The sequence below is a fragment of the Chrysemys picta genome, chromosome 2, assembly GCF_011386835.1.
Source record: "Chrysemys picta bellii isolate R12L10 chromosome 2, ASM1138683v2, whole genome shotgun sequence".
In the NCBI taxonomy this organism is placed as follows: Eukaryota; Metazoa; Chordata; order Testudines; family Emydidae; genus Chrysemys; species Chrysemys picta.
This window is the reverse complement of record NC_088792.1, coordinates 269,749,768-269,777,669: the sequence shown is the minus strand read 5'-3', so window position 1 is coordinate 269,777,669 and position 27,902 is coordinate 269,749,768. Positions and strand designations below refer to the sequence as shown.

Sequence of the window (27,902 nt, the reverse complement as noted above, 5' to 3'; positions counted from 1 at the left end):
GTGATGGATGGTTGACACCCTGTCTCAATTTGCTATTCCTGGACCAGAGGATGGGAAAGGTGAGAGTAGAAAATTGTGACAGGGCAACAAAAGAGAACCTCCATAGGTGTCAGTAACTGCTGCTGGTAGAGAAATCTGTCAGTAGCAGTTTTTAATAAGGTACCCTGGCTTCTGGCAGGAGGTGACGGTTTTCAAACTGTGAGGCACGTCTCCCTCAGATGGCGCACCCCACGGTTTGAAAACCTGTGTGCTAAATGGAAAGCAGTAATCTGGGAAGGAGGACTGTGACCCCTCGTGCTCCTCCATGCATCACTTCTAGTGGACACAAATATGCTTGCTCACCCTGGGCGCTAAAATGCTTAGTTACGGCTCTGACTTTATTCCTGTGGATCTCAGTGAAAGCGGAGCCAGGTTCCCAGCCCCCGCAGCTGATCTGGTCCAGGCTAATGGATTTAGCAGAGCTTTCTTGCTCATTGGGCTAAAAATATCTTAGGGGACAGGGTTTTCTGTTTCCACCAGGAGCTTCTTGACAGCTTTTTAATTGTTTTTCATAGAGGGGTGTGTGTGTGTTTGTGTGGGGGGAGAGAGCAGGGGGGAGGGAGGGAGATCTGGAATGTAACTTGCATTGCTATACTGTCTAATTGATTGCCTAAAGGATTTGGAGGGGGAAGAACTCAGGGAGTCAAACCTTGTCTTGCATATCTTCTGTAGAGTGGAATTGTGTGCTCTCCTCTGTGGATGATCCATCAAGGCTACCCACTATAATTCTGTGTGGTACTTTACTATCAAGTTGCTGCATTTGTTTATTGCTTCTTTTATTTGGGATAAGTGGTATGATTCATGAGAATTTGCTAATACAGTAACGATCCTGCCATCAAAACTAGTGGAGTCATACTTGACTATTAGTCTGGAGTAGACTTCTCACGGTGGAAAATCCAAAGATAAAAGGACAGAAAATTCACTCCTGTAGTATGTGGCAAAGCATCAAAATCTTCAGCTGAGAAATCCAGTTATTAGGTCATTATTTTTTAATGTTGGTATTGGTTTGTGGCCCCAATTAAAATAAGACTTCTGAGGGAAGTTACTATGCGTGTTCTATACAGAGGTGTTCTGTGGCAGGAAGTGTTCCCCACGGTACATAAATTAGGCTGTTTTAAAGTCTGGGTCAGTGACTGGGCATGACTTTTCTTTTGAAGTAATCTTGGCTGCCCTGAGCTGGCTAGGAGAGCACTGGGGCATGTTTCAAGCTTGGCGGCTTCCTTAATAATTTTTTCTATGATTTGAAATCAAAGCTTTGGAGACAGTTCGGCATGTAAACGATGGGTTTCTTCCTTTGCTGCTGTGACCTCTGTTATTGGACAATGATCGCATGAAACTAGAACAAAACATTGTCCGTAGCTTGCAGACAGCTAAGCTGTACACTCTAACACAGGATGCAGGCGGACCAGGGATCCGCTGCTTGCGGCTGACTTGGTGGATGATGGCACATTTTGATTTGCCCACTGCTCACCCTTCCCCCTCCACCCTCAGAAGGAAACTTTGCCAACTCCCTCTACGTTTTCTCCTATTGTGTTTGTTGGGATTTAGTAGAACAATGATAGTAGCCATGGATCCAAATATAGAAAAGCCTCTTTGAAGGGTGTAAACACTAAGGAGGGAGAGGAATTACTTAGTAGAACAAGGGGATGACTGCGTGACGTGAAGAGGGGGAAATTTTAGGATGAATATCAGGAAAACGTCCTGATGATGATATGTGTTAGGCTGTAGATTAGTCTGCAACTGGTGCAAAGCACTGCGTTTGGGACACTTAAAACGCGTAGTGCAGGGAACAGCCCTGTGTTGTCAGCGAGATGAACTCGATGGCCTGATAGGTCTTATCCCTTTTTGATGTTTTCATCCTACCCCACATTGTTTAAAAAAATGAGAGCTCTTTGACCTATTTAAACGAAGTCAAATGGAATCTTGTAAAAGGGGGGGCATTTCTCTTAATGGGACCCCTCTGCTGCTTTTGCAAACTGATTTGTTTTGCTCTTCCTTTTGCAAAAGGCAGAGAAACTTCAAAGGAAGCCACATCCTACCGCCTCGTGCATGCGCTTTACATTCAAATCAGATTCTTCTCATTCATTGCTTGTGGTGAACAGAATGTCCTGGAGGGAGCTTCCCAGTGCATTAAATTGCGGTCATTACTATTGTTATAGGTGAGCTTAGAGAGGGGGAAGAGAAGCTGGGACTGCTGCTTCTTGCTCACTACTTATTTTATGGCTGCAAATCTGGCACCTCTTTAAGCGCTTAATGTGCACCCACCCATCCCAACACTGTAAAGGGGGGAATCTCCTATCTCCTGTTTGGAACTTGGCACGCTCTTTAATTTCATGTGGTGTCTGTGCCCCTAGTTTGCCCGCTTGAAACAAATCAAGTAGAGCAATACGTAAATCACTGTTCCTTGAGTCTGGTTCTGTTGTTCATTAGTGTGCTGAAATTTATCAGTCTCCTAAGAATTTTCTATGCTTTCATTTCTGTCGGTGTAGGATTCTGCCATAGCTATTGGATAATAAAATAGTGCATTACATGGAATTTATCTAGGGTTACCATTCGTCCGGATTCCCCCGGACATGTCCGGCTTTTTTCAGTTAAAAATAGCGTCCGGGGGGAATTTGTCAATGTCCGGACTCTCTCTCCCCCCCCCCCCAATGCAGAGCGTGCGGGGCTTACAGGGCAGCCGGCCGGATGGTGCCACTCGCACGGGGCTCCGGCAGCCAAAGCCCTTCCTCCACTTCCCCCCTCCTCTCTCCTACAACTTGACACCACTCCCCTCCTCTCCCTCCCTCCCTCCCCCCGCCCTGCATTCACAGATCGCCGGCCGTCGCCTCGGCCTCCGGCAGTCTGGAGCTCCGACTCTGCTCCCCTCCCCCGCTGTCGAGCGCGCTGCTCTGCAGCACAGTAAGGGGGCCGGGGGTCGGAGAAGCGGCAGGGAGGTTCTGGCGGGGGTAGTCAAGAAACAGGGAGCAGGGGGAGGGTTGGATGGGTCAGGAGTTCGGGGGGGGGCTGTCTGGGGGGTTGGGGGTGTAAGGTTTTGGGCAGTCAGGGTACAGGTGGGGGGTCTCAGGAGGGGGCAGTTAGGGGACAAGGCACAGGGAGGCTTAGGTAGGGGGTGGGGTTCTGGAGGGCAGTTAGGAGCAGGGGTCCCAGGAGGGGGCAGTCAGGGGACAAGGAGCGGGGGGGTGTTTGGGAGTTCTAGGGGGGGCTGTCAGGGGGCAGGAGTGGGGAGAGGGATTGGAGCAGTCAGGGGACTGGGAGCAGAGGGGTTTAGATGGGTCGGGAGTTTTGGGGGGGGCTGTCAGGGGGTGGGGAGTGGTTGGATGGGGCGTGGGAGTCCCAGGGGTCTGTCTGGGGGTGGGGGTGTGAATAAGGGTTGGGGCAGTCAGGGGACAGGTAGGGGGTAGAGTCCTAGGGGGCCAGTTAGTATGTGGGGAAGGTCTCAGGAGGGGGCAGTCAGGGGACAAGGAGCAGGGAGGCTTAGGTAGGGGGTGGAGTCCTGGGGGGCAGTTAGGGGCAGGGGTCCCAGGAGGGGGCAGTCAGGGGACAAGGCGTGGGGGGGAGGGTTGGGGGTTCTGAGGGGGCAGGAAGTGGGAGGGAGTGGAAGGGGCAGGGGCGGGGCTCCTCCCGTCCTCTTTTTTGATTGTTGAAATATGGTAACCCTAAATTTATCTCACATGCATCCCTGTTCTCTCTTTGAATTACCAACATTGCTCTCATTTTATTGCAATCTTTCCTGCAAGCAGTTTTTCACAGATTTCTGATCCTTTTGGAAATGGCAGATTAATGAGACTAAAGGAGTGCCTTGGAAAGGTTTTTTGTAATCCATAGAGTGGCTGCTTAGGTCAAGATCTAATTACTCTGTCCTTATTCTTATATCAAGAAGTAGTTCTTTATATAATTTATTTTACCTACTTAAACGTACTGTTACGAAATCTAGGCTAATGCTGTTGCAGGCAGTTGTATCTAGAATGGATTGCAGCTGGACAGATTGAATGCACCAATTATTTTGTTAAGGATTTGCCCTTGAGTTTCTCAGATTGAGTGGCAATGTTGCTGCTTCAGAAGACAAATTCTGAGATAATCAAAGACCACACAAGTGCTGCATTGCAGTTACTGTGAGCCCACATCACAACCAGAAATTTGGGCTGTTGAAGTGTTCATCAGGAGCCTAGGAAGGTGTGGCTTTAGTTCTGTATAGTGGGACGAGATGTTACAATGTATAGGCTTTCTAAGGTTTTTGATGTTTTAAAGGCTTTTTCTGCATGATACTCACTTGATCTCAGCTCCCCTTCTCTCTAATACTATGTACAAAGCTGAAAATGCATATGCAGTGAGAGATTTTGAGCCTCCTCTCTCTGTATTCGGAAATATACACATATAGTATGTAAGAGAATTAACAAGAAGAACTGGGACCTAGCTACGGTACTTTAATGGAGTAGCTAGTGATCCTTTATTTCAGGGGTCAGCAACTTTTCAGAAGTGGTGTGCCGAGCCTTCATTTATTCACTCTGATTTAAGGTTTCGCGTGCCAGTCATACATTTTAATGTTTTTAGAAGGTCTCTTTCTATAAGTCTACAATATATAACTAAACTATTGTTGTATGTAAAGTAAGTAAGGTTTTTAAAATGTTTAAGAGGCTGCATTTAAAATTAAATTAAAATGCAGAGCCCCCCCGGACTGGTGGCCAGGACCCGGGCAGTGTGAGTGCCACTGAAAATCATCTTGTGTGCCACCTTTGGCACGCGTGCCACAGATTGCCTACCCCTGCTTTATTTACAGGAGGGAAGTAGAGATTTGATCACAGTTCTGTTGTCTACTATTTTGCAAGTAATGATCTCTATTTTTCCATAAGTAAATGGCATTGCATGCTGCAGATGATGAGATTGGCTGTTGGATATTGATGCTTCAAATGGAAACTGATTGTGGTGAAGAGGTTTGTGGGGTGCAAGGAAGTAAAGCAGTGAAACTTCTTTTCCATTGGATGTCTCTTAAGACTGATAAGATGTAATACATACCAGAGCATAACCAACTTGAATATTTTGCATACAGCATACATTTCTAAGGTTCACCACATTTTCTGACCCTCCCATTCCCTCATATAGTGCAATATCTCATTACCGGTACTAAGTATTACAAACTATTTATACTAGTTCAATAACTGGATGCTACTTAAGTCTCACAAGTATCAAAACTTGATGAAAATCATTGATACAACTCTGCAATTACAGCAGAACAGCCCTGTAGTTAATGGATAACTGATAAAAATTTTGCTGAAGCAAGGGAAAGAGCTTTTGAATGTTAAACATGCTGTATTCATTTTAGCACTTGTGGCAATATTCATGCTTAGAAAGCAAAGCATTTCATAAAGATGGTTAAGTTTCATTATTCCCATTTTACAGTTGGAGAAATTGAGGTATAAAGAAGCTAATATTTTTCCATTCATATTCATAATTTCATATTTAAAAAATCAACCAAAACCTATGATCTAGTAGGAAAACTGTGTGAGACAGACCACACAGAAGGAAACAAAACAAACATGCTCCCTATGGTTGAATTTATGTGATCTAAAATAACTTTGATCACTGATCTTAGTATAGCTTTGATTTTTTTTGTGAGAAGTTTCATTTGATCTCTTATATTGTTTTTCTTTGACATTTACTGTCAAGTATAAGACACATTTATTGATGTGTCCATAATGCAGGTATTTTGGGCATAGTGATAATTGGGACACATGATCCCCTTACAGGGTAGTCAATAAGCAGACTGTAGACCAAATTTGGACCACCAGAAGCAAAATGTTTTTATTTGAACAGACCGCAAAATGAACAGACTGCAAAATGTTTTTATTTACTTCTTATTATTGTTTTCTCTGAAGTCTGGACCTCGACTATACCTTGACCAAGAAATTTGGTCCTTGACAAAAAATAGATTGCTGGTAATGCTTTAAGGCAGGGATAATCGTACAGTGTAGAGAGACAGTAGCTATGTTTGATCTCCCTCAGTCTCGCACCCTTTCAGAGATGCTGCATTCTTGTCCTATGGACTGTTTTTCCTGATCTTCAAGACCGCACCTTCCATCTCGGGCTCCTCTGTCCCACCCGTGGCCATAATTTGTAACTCATTCATGTGCTGCATACAAACACAGTTTTAAATGAATCATACTTTGATCTGGGGATCTGAGACTAGAACCAGGTCCTTCAGCTTCCAAAACACAGGTCTTCACCACTTGAGATCACAGTAGTAGTAGATCTCTTAACCTCTCTGTGGTCCATCCATAAGAGGGCATGTCTCTCACAAAGTCAGGAAATTACAAATGCACTCTAAAAGACATTGCACGGGGAGTTACTGTTCTATACTCTCCCATTAGAGCATTACAAATGTCAGACTTACAAAATGTCTGTAATTGGGTCATGCTCTTTGTCTGAGAGTAGCCTGCTTCTCATGTTGACCGTCTTCAGAGGAACAGCTGAATGAAATGAACTGAATCCTGCTTCATGGTTGAGAGAGAGAGAGAGAGAGAGAGAATGGGGGGAGGGGGGAGGAAGGGAAGTCTATAATATAAGAGCATCACTACTAATGTGGGAACATGGCACTAAATCAAAGTGCTTCCTCTGGGAATAGTTAATAAATTCTAAATAGCAGGCGAATCTTTCCAAGTAGTTTCCTGGAAACCTGCAATTTAGATGCTGACATTATGTGCACCAGAGCACTTAGAGCCTAGGTCAAAAGCCCCTTTGCCTGCTCTGACATTTCCTGTCATCTTTAACTGACAATTTTATAAACCAGCCATGCCTTCCTAAGCAAAGGCTGATGAGCAAAATTGAACAAAGGAGTGGCAATGAGCGTTGAGAAGATGTGAGGTTTGCATGAACTTACCTCAGTACCAAAAAGTCAGATGACCAGATGCCGATCTCAATATCATTAGGCATATGTCAACTTAACCTTGAAAAGCAGGGCAAAATGCATTTTGATGTGCTATAGGGAGTACGGAGAAAATATCTGTCCAGATATGTTGGTGTTATCCAAGAGCTTAGCCTCTCAAGTCCACCAGAGAATCTCTGTAACTAGGTTGTGACACTGTTATTTGACCCGTTTAACACATGTGGTTGAGTTGTGTTGACATAAAAACATTTTTCTCAGTACAAACAAGCGTCCACTGTTTCTGTCCACACCTACCATGTAGCTTTACCACCACTTCTTTCAGGTCATTCTCGACAAATTTGGGCAGCTAATGCCTGAGGTGGGAACCGAGCACCTAGGAGTCATGCACACAGCAGCAATGGGCAATGCGTTCTGAGATGTTCCACTGCACAGAATGCGGGGAGTAAGGACAACCAGCCAAACCGGTTACACAAGTGCTCTTTGTGAAGGGAGCAGGGAGGTAGTTTCATCTGCACAGCAGAAGAAACGGGCCAAATGAGTTACAAGAAGACAGCCATGTGCCAGCCACGTATGCTGGCAGGGAAGGGAATGTTGCTAGCTGCCATACTTACTAAGAGAGCAGCAGCATTGTGTGTGGACAGAACTCTTGCGTAGAGCCAGAGAAGCTTGATTGATTACAAATTGTTAAAAGTTGTAAAGTAGACGGGGTGATGGCACTGTCCTTTATAGGGTGCAGAGGAACTTGTCTTCCTTTTCAAGTCTTGAATCGCAGGGCATGCTAAGTCTCCATTAATCTTTTTTCCCCCCCATCATGTGCGCTTTCCTTCCTTCTCTTAGCTTCTTGTCTTGGTGTCCGTGGGTAGGGAAAAAACTGTCACCTCTAAGGGTGGGTTTCTTGGAGCTTTTTACAATTAGTTTCAGTGAGGGAATGCACAAAGTGGCTTTAAGCTTTCTTGTCCAAAATCTTAAACTTGTTTGTGCTTAATTTGTGTATATCATAGTAGCAACTGTACAGCAAAGTTATTCGTGTGCAGTCTAACAATCTGAGCTTTTAAGTTTCCATCATAGTTGTGGGGATCTTCTGAAAGAAGGAATCAAAAAGACATTTTGCTGTATTTTGTGGGATGGTGCTAAATCCTGCATTGGTATTTCCCGCCTTGTCCATGCATTTTACTTCCCTTTTGCCTGCCTTCACCGATGGCTCTGCAGCAGTGGGACATGAGCATATGCTATGCTTGGTATTTGCATGTAAATGAACACTCTAAACATCTTGTTTTGCTCCAGAATTGCCATGTAGTACAAAAACGCACAGCTTTTTTAAATGAAGGATTTTTTTTGTAAGACTTGCAGGTTTTACTTGCAAAGTAAGAAAATCTCAGGAAGCTATTCCCACTTTTATGCTCCATGCTTTGAACAGAGGTGCTTTAAATTCAGCATGCCAATCTAGATTGTGGTAAAGAATTTTGGGGTAAACGGTACATTTGCCAGCTGAGCTGTTAACTCAAGCCTGCAAAGAATTTATTTGGAGAATGAGGGCTGGCCTCATCAGATTTCCCACCTCTAAATTAATCTGTTAATGGGTATGCAAGCTTATTAATGTAAAAAGCATAGTCCTCTACTGGTGCGTATATGCAGAGGGGGAAAAGATGCTACAGTACCATTTTTAAATTCAAAATTGACAAATTTTGTAATTAGATTTAGTTTATTTGAGTTTGTAGCATTTAGTGCAGTTATGTGAAGACTTTCACATAAGAGCAAAGACACTGGACTTTCGTGTGTTCAGATTATTGTCCTCATTATGTTTTTCATAACAGGTGGAGTATTGCTTTTTTCCATTGATGTCAGTATTGTGTACTAAATTCCTGTGCCTACTGGATTTAAACAGCCAGCTGGTGTTAGGCTGTGTGGTGCTGGTCTCCCTCCATTTGTGGAAAAGCATAAATACCATATGTAACAAATGTGGGAAAGCTAGAGATGAAAGTAGTTGCAGTAATGCAAAATATTAGTGCCAGACCAAACGTTTGGATACTGACCTGCTGTACAGCACAGCATGGGTCTTTGAACGTAGCCCTGGATAAAATAGCTTAGCAGGTTTCATGGACTCTAGGTAACCATTTTAGTAGTACAGTTATCCAGCTTAAACTTAATACTCGTGTTAGTTGTCTTTCGGTTAAAGGAGTTCATAAATTCTCCAAATTTTGCCTAAGAAGTGGTGGAAAAAGACCGTTAATTTTAAAGCTCAATTCTTTGTACCAATCCATATTCAAACTAATTTCAACAATGAATTATTCCTGGGAGATAGAGTTCACAGGTATTTCAAAATACAGTTGAGATCAGATTTTTAAAATTGGCTTCACAGAATACACAGCAGCTGCCTTTGGAGTGTGTGCATTTAGGAATGCAATGAAAACTTGTTCTGACAGTCATACCACACTAAACACAGTGAAAGAATGTTAACACTAATGCAAAACGAAAGGCATTCACAAGTGGGAAATGAAGCACATCATGGAATACCTGGAAATGGAGCATAGCATTCCTCTACATGCTTTATTGGGCCCTGTTGGGCTGTTCTGCTTAATTGTGCATTTAATTGTTGTTATTGGTTGGTGTTGCCATTTTAATTTAAACATTTGTACTGTATTCCTGTATGTTGAATGAAGACCTATGAAATTTCATGGAAAGTATATTATGTTAACTTTAATATAGCATGTAGTGAATTTCCTCCTTTTGTTACCCCACCATCCTCCCTTGTATCCCGCCAAGGAAAATGCTCTGGAGTTGTTCTGCTCAGAAAAGTGACCGTGTTAAAAATAGCACTGTCATACTCTGCAGAACTGCTCACTGTGTGTTCTCTCAGTTGTATCTGTTGCCTTTAGTGACAAATTCTTTGTTCTGCCTTTTGCACCTGTTAGACTTAGCTGTGTTTGGTTCCAGCTCACCCTTCCATATGAATATCAAACAGAATTCCAGTAGCAGTGATGTGCTGCATATGCCATCAGTTTCATCTAGCCCTTAATACATAGGGTGTCACAGAGCGTTCTGGTGCCCAGTAATCTGGCATAGCCCAGTGAACACTTGTGTATTTGCATCTCTTCCCATTTCCTAAACTCAATCAAGTATTCACTAAGTGCACCCACTGTATATGGACGTAAAAGATCTAACCAAACATTGTATTCCAAATGGAACATTTTGAATACAGATATTAACTAATGGATTTGGACTGAAACCATTTTCGTGTTTTCTCAGATTGAGGGGTTTTATTTTGTTTTTGTGGGTTTTGTTTTTAAATTCCCAAACCTTGTTTGGAGATCCTCAGAGGGCAGAGTTTTGTTGCTCTTCAGGAATAGTCTGCGCCTCTGTATCTTACTGAGCTCCATCATTTACATTCATTAATTACCAGGTCTGGTCCACATGTTAAAAGTTTTGCCAGTACAGATACGTTGGTAAGGAGTATGAAATATCTCACCCCTGACTGACAGAACTATATTGGCAAAAGCCATATGGTGCAAGCACTTATGTCAGTATACTTTATTTTATTCAGGGGAACTGATATAAGCTATACTGTCAAAAAGAAGCCCTTTTGCTAGTATAAGCTGCATCGCCACTAGAGGATTTGCTGGTATAACTATACATGTATAGCTAGATCCTTTCCATTTTAAACAAAGCCTTAGCACCATTGACACAAATAGCACAGATGCAGCTTTTCCTTCAACAAGAATCTGCATCTCTGAGGCAGTTTTCTTCTGATTTGTATCTGCAAAGACTTTGGCATCCTTAGTTACAGAGAAAATAGCTATTTAGCATACTTCTTTCTCAGCCAAGCTGGGAACAGAATCCCATAGCCTGGGCAAATTTTCAGTCATGTTCATATCCAAGCCCATTTAAATACATTATCCTGTACTTTTTCAAATAGGCTGTAGTACTGAATATTACACTTCATCTATTCTGTGTTGCCAATTGCATGGCTATGTAGTGCATGACTTTGGCTTGTCACAATTGTGGGGTGTTTTTTTTTTATTTAAATGAAAATAGTTAAGAGGGAATTTAGACCGTATAACAGTTGCAAAATCACACTTGTTTCAAAGAGGTCTAATTTTTAAAAAAGTTAATGAAAACTTTAAAAATTAAGTACCTCAGAAAACTGCTTAGTTTTTTATCACCTTGCGCAAACAATGTTTAGAAATGTTTGCCAAGTGCAGTTCAGCTAGGAGTTGCCCAACACTCAATTGTTTTGCCAACAGTTCTTTTCGGGGGGAAGACCTGTGCTAACCTAAATAATGCTATAAACAAAAGCTCCTTCCTCCCCCAAAAGGTAGTTTATAGCATGGTTTTAAACAAGTTTGTAACAGTGTTTGGTTTTCATGCAAACAGGGTTGCAGCCATGCTAGGCTCCACATAGCCCAAGAAATCCCAATAGGCCAAGTCTCTGAGGCACTGATCCATCAATCCATCCTTTACTTTCATGGGCCTGCATGTGGGCACAAGTGTCCCCTGACATGAACAGCTTGCGGGATCAGGGCCTGTGGCTTGTAACCCATAAAGACTATTTTAACTGCTTGAGTTTAAATAAGGGTTGAGTGATAAACTGAGAATGTCCTACTGCTTGTCAGCTCGTCACAGCCTTGGTATTTAATGTATTTAATAATTGAGCCTATAGTCAGCTGCTTCTTTAATCTATGCTCTGAGATGGAAGCATCTTGATAACTTTGAAATTGTAAAATATTATGTCCCCTTTTCATGGTCTCCCTTCCCTTTTGGAAGGAGAAGGGTGTCTGACATAATTGGACTTCGCCCTTGAAGATAAAAAGGAATCACTTAAGTGGAGTCTTGAAGTTACTTCCTGAAAGACAGTTGTCATGCTAACCTTCTGTACCCTGCTCAACAATGAAGTTAAAGGCTAGAAGAGATAACAGGCTGATTGTAGCCGACTGCTTTGAGTATACAGAAGGCCTTGTAGTTATACAGCTGCACGTTTCATCAAATAATCATTTCATTGATGTATGATCATTAAGAAGAACAGAATGATTCTAATAAAGCAATTTAGTCTGTCTCTCCCCCTGCCCCCATCCCCTACTCCTTTTTATTCCTCTGTGGTGTTGAATAACAAATGGGCACGGAAATAGAACCATTTAAGCCTTTACAGTGGTCTCCTTGTAGCAGTATTACACAGCATTTCATTTAATTAGTTTATAATGAAGAGGTTTTTGGTCGTCTTAGGCTTGGTTTTGGGACGCATGTGTGTGTTGTGAATAATGCATTTTACTTCTGAGAACACAGAATCTTTGGTTTATTTTTTTTACCCCATTTTTTTAATTTGATAAAATTTGACAGTTTTTTTAAAAAACTACTGATGAAAGGTTCCATTGCATAGCAGTAATGCCATTCTCCACATGTAGAATACTGCTTTAGACAGGGTCAGAGAATTTTAGGGATGTTAATGAGTCATTATAATGCGCCCTGTACGGTACATAAATTTTACCCACATTTTATTGGTGGAGAAACTGAGACATGGTAGTTAGGTAATTTGCCCAAGGAGTCATAGAGCAGGGTGTGGAACTCAGGTCTTCTAACACTTTATCATCTCTTTTACTAGGAAACTGCCAAATATGCCATTATAATCTCTTCCCTTCAGGGGACTGTAAGTGTCATAGAAGCGTGCTGGGACTTTAGGCAAAGTGTCAGCTTTTAAACAAAATGGAGTTTAAATTGGTTCAATTTCTAGGCTACAGGAATGCATGGGAGTGGATGGTATTGCAGTGCAAAGCCTTTTGTCTGGCTCTATCCAGTTGGGTTTGGTAGCAGCTGAACGCTGGTGCTCTGTTTGCTTCTGGGAAACAAACTGACAACATTCTGTTCTTCAGCAAATAGGTTTTCCCTTTGCAATTGGCCATTCGTAGAGAGTCTTGGTGGGTAAGAAGTGAACAGGCACAGAGATTAGACGATCATCTCACTTTTTAGAGGTAGGTCCCTCTGGGTCCTGGTTGGGGAAAGTGTATGAGTTCGTGCTGGAAAGCTTTCACTACAGCTGCCTATGCTTGACTGTAGGTAGACTTCACTTCTTCTTCGAGTGCTTGCTCATATCCATTCCATTAGGTGTGTGCGCGCCGCGTGCACGATCGTCGGAAGATTTTTACCCTAGCAACACCTGCGGGTCGGCTGTGGAGCCCCCTAGAGTGGCGCCTTCATGGCGCTGAATATATACCCCAGCCGACCCGGCGCCCCCTCAGTTCCTTCTTACCGCCCCTGACGGTCGTTGGAACTGTGGAGCGCTGCTTAGCTGTTCTCCACTTTCCCTAGCTTTCTTGTTGTGTCATAGTTGTAGTTATAGTTATAGTCTTAGAGTTTGTTGTAAGTTAGTTAAGTAGTTTTAAAGTTGTTCTAAATAGTCCAGGGGGTTAAGGGGGTCGTCTCCCCCCTTTTCTCCCCCGGCCGCGGGGCCGGGCTCATGCCCAACGCTCCCGGCTTCAAGCTGTGCGCCTCCTGCGCTAAACCTATGCCCACGAGCGACCCGCACGAATCTTGTCTGAAGTGCCTGGGAGAGTCACACCAGACAGACAAGTGTAAAATCTGTAAGGCCTTTCGTCCGAGAACGAAGAAGGAGCGGGACTTTCGGCTCAGGCAACTTCTGATGGAGGCGGCTCTTAGCCCGGACGCTCCTTCCACGAGCAAGGCCCCGGCACCTAGCACCTCGGTGCGCAGTGCCCCGGCGGCACCGGCTGCGACGACCACGCGAGTGGCGTCAGACAAGCCTCCCCGGCACCGGACCTCGTCGGCACCGCAGACACAGCAAGTGCCTCGGCGCCGGTCCTTATCCCCAGGGCATAAAAAAGCCCATAAGACGGGGACATCAGTGCCGAAGACGCCAGCTCCCCCAGTGTCGGGGGTAGAGCCGCGTCCACCGGTGGAGCAACGGAAACAGTTGCCTCCGGCACCGTCGACTCCGGCGCCGAGGCCGTTGAGTCCGGTGCAAATAGCGTCTCCCCCCAGGCCGGCGGTGATACAGTGCCTCCCGTCGACTCCAGAGACCTTCGCGGCGGCGAGAGACTTAATAGCTCTCACGGAGCCGGCACCGCCTCAGCCACCGGCACCGACTGCACCGTTGACTCGCCCGGTCCAGTCGAGGGGGAAACCTGCTTTGATGCGCCCACCATCACAAGGGCTGGAACCTCGGCACCGGTCCAGGTCCCGAAGCAGGTCCCCACGCCGCTCGCAGTCCCGGCGCCGAATATCGTCTCGGCACCGGTCGTACTCGCGGCCAAGATCTACTTCGCGGCACCGTTCTACGTCTCGGCACCGCTATGATCGTCGGCACCGATCAACGTCGAGACGTAGTTCTCGGCACCGCTACGGTCGGCGCTCGACGTCGAGGGGTCGCTCCCGGCACCGGGCATACTCCAGGTCCTCGTCGAGGTCCAGATCTGACTCCCGGCACCGACGAGGTCATCGGCACCGGTCGCGGTCCCGGCACCGATCGCCGGCACCGCGCAGAGATAGATCATCTCCGGACCGGCACCGTGCGGCACCGCAGCCCACCGGGATGGTTTCATCTCTCTCGGCACCGCCATGGCCGTCTAGATCGGTGTCCCGCTCCTCGGAGGACTTGTCGAGATCGGCATACCCCCCTCAAGGGCGCGCCGATGAACAAAATTTCGGCCACTGGCAGGAGATGGCAGAGGACCAATCTCATGGACCATCTCACTGGTCGTTTTGGACCCCGTGGGCATACCACCAAGAACAAGGGGCTCCAATACCATCGACCTCTCGCTCGGGTCACTCGGTTAGAAGGGCCCCAGAATCCACCATCTCTCGGCCTCCGCCAGGAGGCATGGAGGCTTCGGTGTCCACGCCACCCGACACCAGGGACCCAAGTGCAGGTGATGCCCCGGCCCAAGAGCAAAGGGATCAGGACCCCCCCTTGGATCCGGTACCACCGGAGGCATCCTCTTCCTCCTCTCCGGACGAGGCAGTGGCGGGCACTTCATGTACGGGTCCCCCTCCGATAGATCTTCGGGCTCACCAGGATCTCCTGCGTAGGATGGCCCGTAATATGGACCTGCAGGCGGAGGAGATAGTGGAGGTGCACGACCCGATCGTGAACATCCTTGGAGCAGATGTCCCATCGAGGGTGGCGTTACCTCTGATCCGCACGATCCAATCGAATGCGGATACGATATGGCAAACTCCTGCCTCCATTCCACCCACAGCGAGAGGGGTGGAAAGAAAATACTTTGTCCCCTCTAAGGACTATGGGTACTTGTACACCCACCCCCAACCGTGCTCACTGGTGGTGGAATCAGTGAATGCACGAGAGCGCCACGGCCAGCAGGCTGCAGCGCCTAAATCAAAAGAGGCTAAGCGGCTCGACCTGTTTGGCCGTAAGGTCTACTCAGCCGGAGGGCTACAACTGAGAGCGGCGAACCAACAGGCGTTACTGAGCCGCTACAATTTCAACTCCTGGAACTCTATGGGGAAGTTTAAGGAGTTGATTCCCCAAGAGTCCAGGGAAGAGTTTGGAGCCATGGTAGAGGAGGGCAAGAAGGTGGCTCGGACCTCCTTGCAGGCCTCCTTGGACATTGCAGACTCAGCGGCGAGGACCCTGGCTTCGGGCATCGCTATGCGCAGGATCTCCTGGCTTCAGGTTTCGGGTTTGCCTCCGGAGCTGCAGCAAACCCTACAAGATCTGCCTTTTGAGGGGCATGGATTGTTCTCGGATAAGACGGACTCCCGCCTGCAGAGCCTCAAGGACTCGAGAACAATCATGCGCTCCCTGGGGATGCATGTTGTGGGCCCCCAGCGCAGGCCATTTAGGCCGCAACCTCAGCGCTTCTACCCCCCCCCGCCTCGTCAGAGACAAGACTCGGCCCGGAGGCGAGGGCGAGGTGGTAGAAGAAGGTGGACCGGCCCTCAACCCGGCCAGAACCAGGGGCCACCTCGACCACCTTCAGGCCCCAGGCAGAACTTTTGAAGGTGCGGTCGAGGACGGCGCCCCAGTCATCCCCCAGGATCCAGCCCCCTCCTTTCGGGATCGCCTCTCCCACTTCCACCGTGCTTGGTCCCTTATAACTTCGGACCGTTGGGTCCTCCGCACGGTGGAGAGGGGATACGCTATCCAGTTTTCTTCTATCCCCCCCTCCTCCCCCCCTTCCCCGTCCCTCTTCAGGGACCCTTCTCACGAGCAACTTCTTATACAGGAAGTTTCTACGCTCCTCGCTATGGGGGCCATAGAGGAGGTTCCAGTGGAATTAAGGGGCAGGGGATTCTACTCCCGTTATTTCCTCATCCCCAAGTCCAAAGGAGGTCTGCGACCCATCTTGGACTTGCGCGGACTCAACAAATTCGTAGTAAAGTTGAAGTTCCGCATGGTCTCTCTGGGGGCCATTATCCCTTCCCTCGATCCTGGAGACTGGTTTGCCGCCCTCGACATGAAAGACGCATACTTTCACATTGCTATTTTCCCGCCTCACAGACGCTTCCTCCGATTCGTGGTAAACAGGGTGCACTACCAATTTGCAGTCCTTCCCTTCGGACTATCTTCGGCCCCACGGGTCTTCACGAAATGTATGGCTGTCGTGGCAGCGTACCTTCGTCGGCAAGGGATACAGGTGTTCCCGTACCTAGACGACTGGCTGGTACGCGGTCGCACCAAGGAACAAGTTCGCGATCACGTCCACATAATAGTGCGCACATTCAACAAGTTGGGTATCCTACTCAACAAGGACAAATCCACTCTAGAACCTACCCAGAGAATAGAATTCATCGGTGCGGTTCTAGACTCCAGACGCGCACAAGCCATCCTGCCAGACAATCGCTTTTGCACCATCACGAGCCTCATACAGGGACTCAAGGCCTTCCCAACTACCACGGTGAGGTCGTGCCTTACCCTCCTGGGTCACATGGCTTCATGCACGTACGTAACCAGGCATGCCAGACTTCGGCTTCGCCCACTCCAGACCTGGGTGTCATCAATATACCGCCCACATCGGGACAGCCTGAATATGGTGGTCACAATCCCGAACTCGGTCCTGACCTCCCTCACATGGTGGCTAGATCACAATGTGGTTTGCGAGGGGATGCCGTTTCACGCCCCACAACCCTCTCTGCACCTGGTCACAGACGCTTCATCTCTGGGTTGGGGCGCCCATCTCAACGAGCACCATACCCAGGGCCTGTGGACTGCACCTCAGCTAGCCCTGCACATCAATGTTCGGGAACTGATGGCGGTGCGCCTGGCGTGCCAGGCATTTCTCAATCTCCTACGTGGCCGCTGTGTGTTAGTTCTCACCGACAACACCACGGCCATGTTTTACATCAACAAGCAGGGAGGAGCACGTTCGTCAATTCTATGCCAAGAGGCCATTCGCCTGTGGGACTTCTGCATCGCCCACTCAATCCATCTCACGGCATCGTTCCTCCCTGGAGTCCAGAATACTCTGGCGGACCGGCTCAGCAGGTCCTTTCAAACGCACGAGTGGTCTATCCGTCCGGACATTATACATTCCGTCTTCCAGAAGTGGGGGTTTCCCCACATAGACCTGTTTGCATCTCGAGACAACAGGAAGTGCCACGTGTTCTGCTCCCTGCAAGGTCGAGCTCCGGGCTCCCTCTCGGATGCGTTTCTCCTTCCCTGGAAAGACCACCTGTTTTATGCCTTCCCTCCGTTTCCTCTGGTCCACAAGGTACTGCTCAAATTGCGCAGAGACCAGGCACAGGTAATTCTGATCGCTCCAGCGTGGCCGAGACAACATTGGTACACCACGCTGTTGGAACTCTCGGTTCGGACACCGATCCCGCTTCCGTTGTATCCGGATCTCATCACGCAGAACCACGGCCGGCTGCGTCACCCCGACCTGCAATCACTCCACCTCACGGCGTGGCTGCTCCATGGTTCACCCAGGCAGAGCAACAGTGTTCTCACTCTGTCCAACAGATTCTGCTGAGCAGTAGGAAGCCCTCAACACGGACCACATACTTGGCCAAGTGGAAGCGGTTCTCCTGTTGGTGCGAACAGCGAGCCACGTCCCCGTTGCACGCACCTATCCCTCTCATTTTGGAATATCTCCTATCCCTAAAACAGCAAGGGTTGGCGATATCTTCAATTAAAGTTCACCTGGCCGCTATATCGGCCTTCCATCCAGGGGAACTCGCGTCCTCGGTATTCTCTAACCCGATGGTCGTTAGATTCCTCAAGGGCTTAGACCGGACGTACCCACAACAACGTCAGCCCGTTCCGACGTGGGACCTCAACCTGGTTCTCTCCAAGCTCACAGGTCCTCCATTCGAGCCACTGGCCACCTGTTCACTTCTGTACCTGTCCTGGAAGACAGCCTTCCTCGTAGCCATCACCTCAGCAAGGCGCGTTTCTGAACTCAGGGCGCTTACATCCGAGCCCCCTTACACAGTTTTCCACAAGGATAAAGTGCAGCTTCGTCCACATCCTGCCTTTCTCCCTAAGGTGGTTTCTCCTTTTCATATCAACCAGGATATATTTCTCCCGGTCTTTCATCCTAAACCACATGCTACTCGCCAGGATCAACGTTTGCATTCTCTGGACGTACGCAGGGCCCTGGCTTTCTATATTGACCGCACAAGGCACTTTAGAAAGACGACGCAACTCTTCGTTGCAGTGGCCGACCGAATGAAAGGCTCACCGGTCTCCTCACAACGCCTATCCTCCTGGATTACGTCTTGCATCCGGACTTGCTATGACCTGGCAGGTGTCTCAGCACCGCACCTCACCGCCCACTCCACGAGGGCCCAAGCTTCCTCGACGGCTTTCCTGGCGCAAGTTCCGATACAGGACATTTGTAGAGCTGCGGTTTGGTCGTCAGTCCACACATTTACAGAACACTATGCACTAGTGCAGCAGTCCAGGGACGATGCTGCCTTCGGATCAGCAGTTTTGCACACAGCAATGTCTCACTCCGACCCCACCACCTGAGTTGGGCTTGGGAGTCACCTAATGGAATGGATATGAGCAAGCACTCGAAGAAGAAAAGACGGTTACTCACCGTTGTAACTGTTGTTCTTCGAGATGTGTTGCTCATATCCATTCCAAACCCGCCCTCCGTCCCCACTGTCGGAGTAGCCGGCAAGAAGGAACTGAGGGGGCGCCGGGTCGGCTGGGGTATATATTCAGCGCCATGAAGGCGCCACTCTAGGGGGCTCCACAGCCGACCCGCAGGTGTTGCTAGGGTAAAAATCTTCCGACGATCGTGCACGCGGCGCGCACACACCTAATGGAATGGATATGAGCAACACATCTCGAAGAACAACAGTTACAACGGTGAGTAACCGTCTTTTCTCAGGGTCCATGCATACTTGCATTAAAACTTTTATTTTAAATATGAAACTACTTTCCCATATGGATTTTAAAATCCTGCTTTGTGCTCTTAAGCACTAGACTGCACCAATTGTACTGTATATTTAATACACGAACTTTCTCCCACATTCCATTCATGTTGTTGTGAGGCTAAACTCCCATGTATAATGCTGAGGGTTTGCCTGGTGGATTAGTTAGTGGCTGAAGTACTTATTGCCATGTGAACTTTCATAATTCTGTAACAAACCAAATGGTTCATTAGTCTCTTGCCCATAGAATGAGATGTTAAGTTACTGTGATGCTGAACCAAAGTATGGGACTGCCTTCCCATCTGTGGTGACCCTCTGGAGGAAGCTAAAAATGAATGCTAGTTTAAAAACAAAAACAAAACCAACAGCAAGCTTCAGCAATTCTGAAGATTCAGAAATTTTGGATCAGTTCTACTAAGATCCTAGGACTTGAAGAGACCTCCTTCTGCCTGGTGCTAGTCTATGTGGGCAGTGTCCCACCAGCCGATCCCAGTATCTTTAAGCATCTTGAGCAGATGGTGTAGTTTCTTTTAGTAACCCTCAGTGGGATCAGAGGGTAATGCCCTGTAGAATGTGGTGTTAGAGAGCTGCCTAGCTGACTCTTGTTCATATTCCAACCTATTCATGATGACAACAGCACCTCCTTTGTCAGCCATTTTGATTATGATGTCAGTGTTCCTGAGGCTGTGGATGGCGTTGTGTTCTGCACGGCTGAGGTTCTTAAAACTATAGTATCCACCTGGTGAAGTGAAGAAACAGATTGACAGAGCCGAAGAGTACCCAGAAGTCACCTACTACAGGACAGGCCCAACAAAGAAAGTAACAGAACGCCACTAGCTGTCACCTTCAGCCCCCAGCTAAAACCTCTCCAGCGCATAATCAAGGATCTACAACCTATCCTGAAGGACGATCCCTCACTCTCACAGATCTTGGGAGATAGGCCAGTCCTCGCTTACAGACAGCCCCCCAACCTGAAGCAAATACTCACCAGCAACCACACAACAAAAACACTAACCCAGGAACCTATCCTTGCAATAAAGCCCGTTGCCAACTCTGTCCACATATCTGTTCAAGGGACACCATCATAGGACCTAATCACATCAGCCACACCATCAGGGGCTCGTTCACCTGCACATCTACCAATGTGATATATGCCATCATGTGCCAGCAATGCCCCTCTGCCATGTACATTGGCCAAACTGGACAGTCTCTATACAAAAGAATAAATGGATATAAATCAGATGTCAAGAATTGTAACATTCAAAAACCAGTCGGAGAACACTTCAACCTCCCTGGACACTCAATTACAGACCTAAAAGTCGCAATTCTTCAACAAAAAATGTCAAAAACAGACTCCATCGAGAAACTGTAGAATTGGAATTAATTTGCAAACTGGACACCATTAAATTAGGCTTGAATAAAGACTGGAAGTGGATGGGTCATTACACAAACTAAAAACTATTTCCCCATGCTAATTTTCCCCCTACTGTTACTCACACCTTCTTGAAAACTGTTTGAAATGGGCCATCCTGATTATCACTACAAAATTTTTTTTCTCCTGCTGTTAATAGCCCACCTTAATTGATTAGTCTCGTTAGATTTGGTATGGCAACCTCCCATCTTTTCATGGTGTGTGTGTGTGTGTGTGTGTGTGTGTGTGTGTATGTATGTATGTATGTATTTTCTACTCCATGCATCTGATGACGTGGGTTTTAGCCTACAAAAGCTTATGTCCAAATAAATGTGTTAGTTTCTAAGGTGCCAGAAGTACTCCTGGTTCTTTTTGCTGATACAGACTAACACGGCTACCACTCTGAAACCTATAAACCCAGCGTGCCTTCTCACTTGGATAGGTATTTACAGACATATTTACGTGGTTTTCTGGCTTTTCTGATCAAAAGCGTGTCAAGATTAAAAATCCAATTGTCTCTTCCAGCAGTTCAGTCTTCTACACTTAATTATACTTCAACAACATTAGCTTTTAAATGGGAATTTGAAATGCAGAGTGACTTTGTTGTCGCAGTATGCTTTGAATGAACCCAAGGTTTGTTTTTGTTTTTTGCTGCAGCAGAAGCCTGCTCATACAGAACAGCTTTTTCAGTGCATGCTTGCCACCTGCACCCCTCTATGGACTGATTGACTGTGTATCCATTAGCTGCCTGCTGTGTTGAGATGGCAGCAGCCTGCAAATGAGAAGGCTTTGAGGAATACTACAAAGATCACCACGGTCTGCATCAAACAGCACTGTAATTGTTTATGGCAAGTTGCTATATGCAACTGTTTTGGTTTTTTTTAATGGTTCCATAGCATTGTTACCCTGGAATGAAGATGATGATGAGCTACTGAAAGGTCTGGATCTGGGACTTAAATAATCTTTGCAGCTATATTTTGATACTGACTGTGGCACTGCAAATGTCTTGTTTCTGGGATCATCAGACTCAGTGTCCCTCTGCTCTTCCATTTAGGCATACATTTACATTCAGTAGCACATTTGATCTTGAAGGTTCTGAAGAAACCAATTCTTTGTGCTTTAGTACATGAGCATGAATCCTCTTTTGTTACTTAGCAACTTTTGACAGTCACTTGTTTCCTAACACTTCCTTTGGTTTTAGACGAGCTGAGTCAGATACATTCGTGTGCTGTTTGGAAATGACTTAAACATTAACCACTCATTTTGTGGTACTGATCATCAAGTTTCACATTTACCATTTAGAATGAGAAATTGCTTGGTGAATTCGACACTGTGAACAGAGAAAAATAAGATTAAGCTAACTGACATTATACAGCATCATTGTAACGGGGTGCACTCACCTTTTGCGAGCGCCCCCCTGGCAGAGTGTGTGTGTCTGCACTTTCTCTCTGCTCTGTGGTGAGTTTTCAGCGATCCAGCCCTCCGGCCAAGTCACACTCAGTCTGTATGTGAGATAAATCAAACCCCCATCCGGGATATAAATCCAACAGGGGGCCCATCCCAGGTCCCTTTATCTGCAGCCCTATCTCTGGGCTCACTCCTCAATCAGTCCAGCAGGGCCTATTGTAGTACCCTGGTTCAAACTGCCTTTCAGCCCCTTCTGGCCTCTCTCAAATTGTCCCTCCTCTGGTATGGAGCAGTGCCCCAGAGCTCCCTCCCTGGAGGCAATGTCTTTGCTCCCTCTGGGCCTTTCTGGCCTCAGCTCTTCATATGGGCCACTAAAAGAGTTCAGTTCCTCTTCTGGGGTGCATCAAAGTCCAGGCCACTTTCCCAGTGGCTGGTGGGGCTGACTTGGCCCCGCCCTCTACTCTGGGTCCCAGTCCAGGGACCCTATAGATAGCAGCCATCCGCCACATCCTTTTAAATAAACTGTGTCAGTGCTACAGTTCCCTGGGCCACTTGCCCATGGCCCGAGAACATTCTTCACCCTGATCTCAGGGCCTTGTCCTGGTTGAGTCCTACCAGCCAGCCCGGCTCCTTCATGTTCCCCCCCAGCCTCTGCCAGCACTGCTCTGTCCTAGGTCCTGTAGCTCCCTCAGCTAGCCAAGCACATGGTCCACTCTCCTCCAGCTCTAGCAAGGAACTGATCTCACTCTGGCCCTGCAACATTTCTTATACTACCCTGCTGGGTCCTGATTGGCTGCTCCCTACAGCCACTCTAGGCAACTTGGAGGACCCTCTCCACTGCCCTTTTCTGGGGCGGGGTGTGACAGGGCTGCAAGGCCTCCAGCAGGGACCCTCAGAGCCAGGTCCGCCCCGTCACAATCATATTATCAGATGCCCTACCCACTCCCAGCAAGATTTAACAAACTAAGCCTCATGCTAACCATTGACCACTTCTCCCAGTCTCTTCTCTTTAATATTCACTGACATTTAATTTCGTGTGTTGGTTCGGCTTCTCCTTGTCACCATTGACTCTACCCATTCTTCTTCCCTTCTAGGCTTCTATAACCGTTCTAGACTATGGGCTGGTCCACACTAAGCCCCCAGTTTGAACTAAGATACGCAACTTCAGCTACGTGAATAACGTAGCTGAAGTCGAAGTATCTTGGTTCGAACTTAAAGGTACTTACTGCGGGTCCACACGCGGCAGGCAGGCTCCCCCGTCGACTCCGCCTACTCCTCTCGCGGAGCAGGATTACCGGCGTTGACGGCGACCACTTCTGGGATCGATTTATCGCGTCTAGACAAGACGCGATAAATCGATCCCAGAAGATCGATTGCTTGCCGCCGAGCCAGCGGGTAAGTATAGACGTACCCTTTGTTTCCTAATAGGCATACAAAAACTTGGATGTGCTCATCACTTCCCTTCCCTTTTTTTAACTTTTTAGGATAATTTTCATTCATAGATTGAAATTTACACCTAATGTTTATGGTATTAAAAAAAACAAACCCCTTTTAAATATATACTGTGATTCTAGAAATACTTCCAAAGAACATGGAAATTCAAAAGATTGGGGGGGGGCATTGTTTAAAAAAGAAAACAAAAAACAGTCCCCCCATCCCAAAACTAGTGTTGTTTTCTGGAAAAACCCACTTTTTTCACACCTCTGAAAGAGCTTGTTGCAATTAATAGTATAGTAAATACTTTGAAAATCTGCAAATGTGCTTTATTATTATTAATAAACAGAAATAATATGGAGACTTTGTTTCATACAATTTTGTTGTGGGTATATCCTTGTGTGTTGAATGTGCATACTTATGTTGGTTGGTTACTGCTACTTGGGTTATAATAGTACTACCTGGCAGTTTTTATTAGTGCCCTTATTTATTTTAGCTGACCCTTATTCCCCATTTTACAAAACACGTTTCCCATTTTCTGTTCTTAAATGGCTCTTCCTTTTCTCATGGTGTGGTATTAGGAAAGCATAAATATTAACCTATAAAAACCCTAGAATACTTGTGTTCCTGTTCAAGTTTCCCCAGTTCTTGCATAATGCAGCATTTAACTGTATCTTGAATGATAAGTTACTCCACAAATGACAATGGAGAAAGTTTTAGCACTCATTTCTTAGGAGACCTTCCTTGAAATCTCCAGTAGGAGTTCTGTTTCCATTAGGACAAGAAGTTCTGTTCTTTGCTTGTTTTTTAATGGCCTGGTAGTTCTCTGTTAGGGGGAATGAAGAATAAGACCATACTGAGCATGTGGGACAAGAAAGATGCTGTCAGTAGCAGACATCGTTTTTCACTGTGGGAGACAAGGGGTCTGACTTTTCCACTTTTTGGTATCCGGCTCTATGTGCAGTAACAGCTTTTGTATGAAACTGCAGTACTAAGGAGAGAAGACTGATCTGCCTCCACTGTAAAGACCCATTCAAGTCTGCAAGTTTTCTTCAGTCATTGTTTTTGCACAATTGTTAGCTATACTACGGCACCTTAATACTTATAAATGTTAGTAAAACTTTAATAATGAACATAAAGACGTTTAAATTCATTCTTTAAAGGAATTTAATTCTGAACATGTTCAAAAGGGTAAATAAAAGGCTTCTGCCATAATAAGAGCCAAAAAATAAAAACCCACAGCATTTTGTGCAAAATATTTGCAATTTCATTCTGGGTCATTTGGTGGGCCCAAATTTTGCTATTTGTGACCATTTTAACATCAAAACGTGACATTTGGCAATTTTTTTAAAATGTAAAAATTGATTTTCAAATTGAAATATTGACCATATTGAGCTTTTCACTTGAAAATAAATACTTTCTGCTTAAATAGTCTAGTTTTTAGGAAAACTCACAAAATTTCAAAGTATATTGCAAATTCAGATCAGTATCACAATCAAAATGAAAAACTTTACATTTTGAGGTTTTAAAACTGTTATGGGTGTTTCACACAACCCTGGTGAATATTTTTAACAAATTAGTTAGGACTTTGTGTAGAAGTTTGCTGAGATGCTTCAGGTTGGCTTACATATAGCTAGACCATATGGCTATCAAAACAAAAGCTAACTAAATACAGAAAAGGCCGAGATGATTGTTTAATTAAATTATAGAGCGGGCAAATGCTTGCTTTAAAAGAAAATATACTTTGGGGAGAAAAAGTCCTAAAAATTAATCATTTGCTGTCAAGAGACGTTATCATTTGGAGGCACTGAAATGAGTGACTGGGAGTGTAGCGCACATAAACAGTGCCATCTTCTGGCAATATTGTGAAGTGATAGATGCATGGTCTATGACTACTACCGATCTGTGTTCTATATACAGGATTGGGTTTGGGAAGAGAGAGCGTAATCTGTGCTGAAATGGGTGTGTTAAATACCAAAATGTTTGCAATATTGGCTGTGAAGAATCTGGCTAACGGAAATTAGTCAAAAGTCCTGGATATGTTGTTTCAAGACTTTGGATTACTGTCTCTCTCTAGACACTGGCCTGATCAGTGTATGTTACTGCTCCCAACTCTCTCTCTCCTCTCTTTACCCTGCGTCTTCCTCCTACACACCCAGTTCTGATCTCCCAGCTCTTGTGCTCCTTTTGGATCCCTTCCAAGTAAAATGTTGAGAGTATGTTGATCCTCTACACATTCTTGGCATGCTAAGGCCTCTAGAGAGAAAACTATTTTGTCCTCTTGTTAATCCAGTTCTGGGCTTCTGGTGATCAGCAATAAATCTCTTTTCCTAAATGTCAAATATTGTTTAGTAGTTCTGCTGTGTTAATAGTACACTAGGGACTTAATTTTACAATGTGATATTTAATTCAGCTTCCCTCTACATCACTGTGAGAGTTTCACATCCGAGAGATCCCTGTCCCTTAACTCTTTTGTATTTCGTTTTCAGGTGGTACCAGAGAAATTGGGTCTGCCCTGACGAGAATGTGCATGAGACACAGAAGTATAGAGTCCAAACTCAGGCAGTTTTCAAGGTGAGCAGTTACACAGCCTGGCCCAAAGCTTGGGAATCACTCTTCACTGGCTACTGGACTACAGTCAAAACATAATTGTTACACAGCCCCTTTTATTCAGGAGCACGTTAAGCTGTTTACCAGTGTTGGCTTCCAGCTGACCTCTGACTTAAAGTCAGGAAGAACAGGCTTTCTTTTCTCTCCCCCAACAAATTGGACTTCATAGAAATAGAGAGGAACAGGGATTTAGCTGCTCATTCTGAGAATTGGACTTGCCAGCTCAAGCTGCTTTAAATGCTGGAAATTCCTATCATCAAAGTTAGTGTAGCTCAGCAATCAATTCATGGTGTTGGGGACCGGGCTTAGAATTTCTGTGTTGTCACTGAGTTAAAGTAAAAGCAAGTACTTCACCCCGTTTTCTCAACTGCATGGGAATCTGAATAACTTGCAGCCAAAAAAGTTTGGGAGCAAACTGACATGAACTGAAGAACTCCTCCACTGCACCCCATTTCAGTAGATTTCTACAGAACGTAAAAATAGTGAGGTGGGGGAGGATAACACAATCTTGTTGTGTGTGAGGAAGAAAGTTGCCAATATGCTTACTTCAACACCTTTTATCATAGAAGTAAAATGTATACTCTGCCAATGGTAAGAGGAAACTGTGACCTGCCATTTCTTTGACCTAGATACATTTTTTTAAATGGGGTAAATTTGAGGGACTGAAGATTGGTAAAAGGGGGTAGTCCTGTCATCTCTCAATTACTGGTTTGAATTCAGTTCATGTCAGCTGTGACCAAAAATTGGCTGGTCAGTAGCTTATTTTAAATGAGTTTGGTCTCAATCCAGTTCCCTAATGGACAGTTCCCAATGCCATATCACAGAATCCACAACCACAATTGAAACTCCTATTTAGCATTCTCAGCAGAGATGCCAGGAATTTAGTAGGCATAGAAACTGAATTACCCCAGCACCATGGTCCCCACTGATGAGGATTGGGGCACATGGATGTGGCAGAATATAGACGCTTACACTGCTGCTGTTTGTGCTCTGCGTGTGCATTACATATTTGTACAATCTTTTGGGATAAATAGAAGCCATTAGTCTTCAGGACATCAATCTAGAGCATTCTGCAAACACTGACTTCTGCAAGCATGTGACAAATGAAAAATCTAATTGTTTACATTGTCCCTGTTTCAGGTCACTCTTCTGGTTTATATTCTATTCCACACTGCCCCTGAACTTCTACACACTAATTCTTGTTGTCCTGTTATGTGTGTTTTTTGAGTGTCTCATCTTTGGCTTTCATCCAACCAGAGAAATTTGGGTCACGTTGTAACAACTATTTAACCACCTGGTTCTATAGCAGGCACATACACTCTTTCAAGTTTAGATATTTGCATTCCATGGCACTATTAACTGTTGCAGCAGAGTAAAATACTCCAATATTGACCTTGGCTCTGGATATAAAAATAAGGGCATCTGCAGGATTTGATTGCTCTTTGTGTTTTTTCAACAAAATTAGTGCTTTAATTGACTGTCTGATAAACCCACTTCAAGAACAGATGGAAGAGTGGAAGAAAGTGGCCAATCAACTGGATAAAGACCATGCAAAAGGTAGTTATAGAGGAAGAACACTGTAGTATAATAGGACAAGGTTTTAATACAAGATTTCTTCCTAACATGGCACTTCCCCTTTTACTGGGTATTGGAGAAACCATATTACACCTGCTTAAGATCTATACTAATTTTCCTCATTAGTTTTTGAAAAAACTACTTAGCAAATATAGTTAGCTAATTCTTCAAGCTTTACAGGCTTAATTTTGAAGC

The 27,902-nt window shown here is 45.7% G+C and overlaps 1 protein-coding gene across 17 annotated transcripts in view; it reads left to right on the top strand.

Moving 5' to 3' along the window:
• MTSS1 (MTSS I-BAR domain containing 1) overlaps positions 1-27,902 on the top strand; it is a 175,281-nt gene that overhangs the window by 105,243 nt on the left and 42,136 nt on the right. For 15 of the 17 annotated variants that reach the window (XM_005288793.5, XM_042861002.2, XM_065586114.1 and 12 more), the window contains exons 4-5: positions 26,012-26,096; positions 27,598-27,689. The exons of the other annotated variants lie outside the window; for them this stretch is intronic. In XM_005288793.5, the coding sequence (XP_005288850.2) occupies positions 26,012-26,096; positions 27,598-27,689 (177 nt within the window). The remainder of the gene's footprint in view (positions 1-26,011; positions 26,097-27,597; positions 27,690-27,902) is intronic. 17 annotated transcript variants of the gene reach the window in all.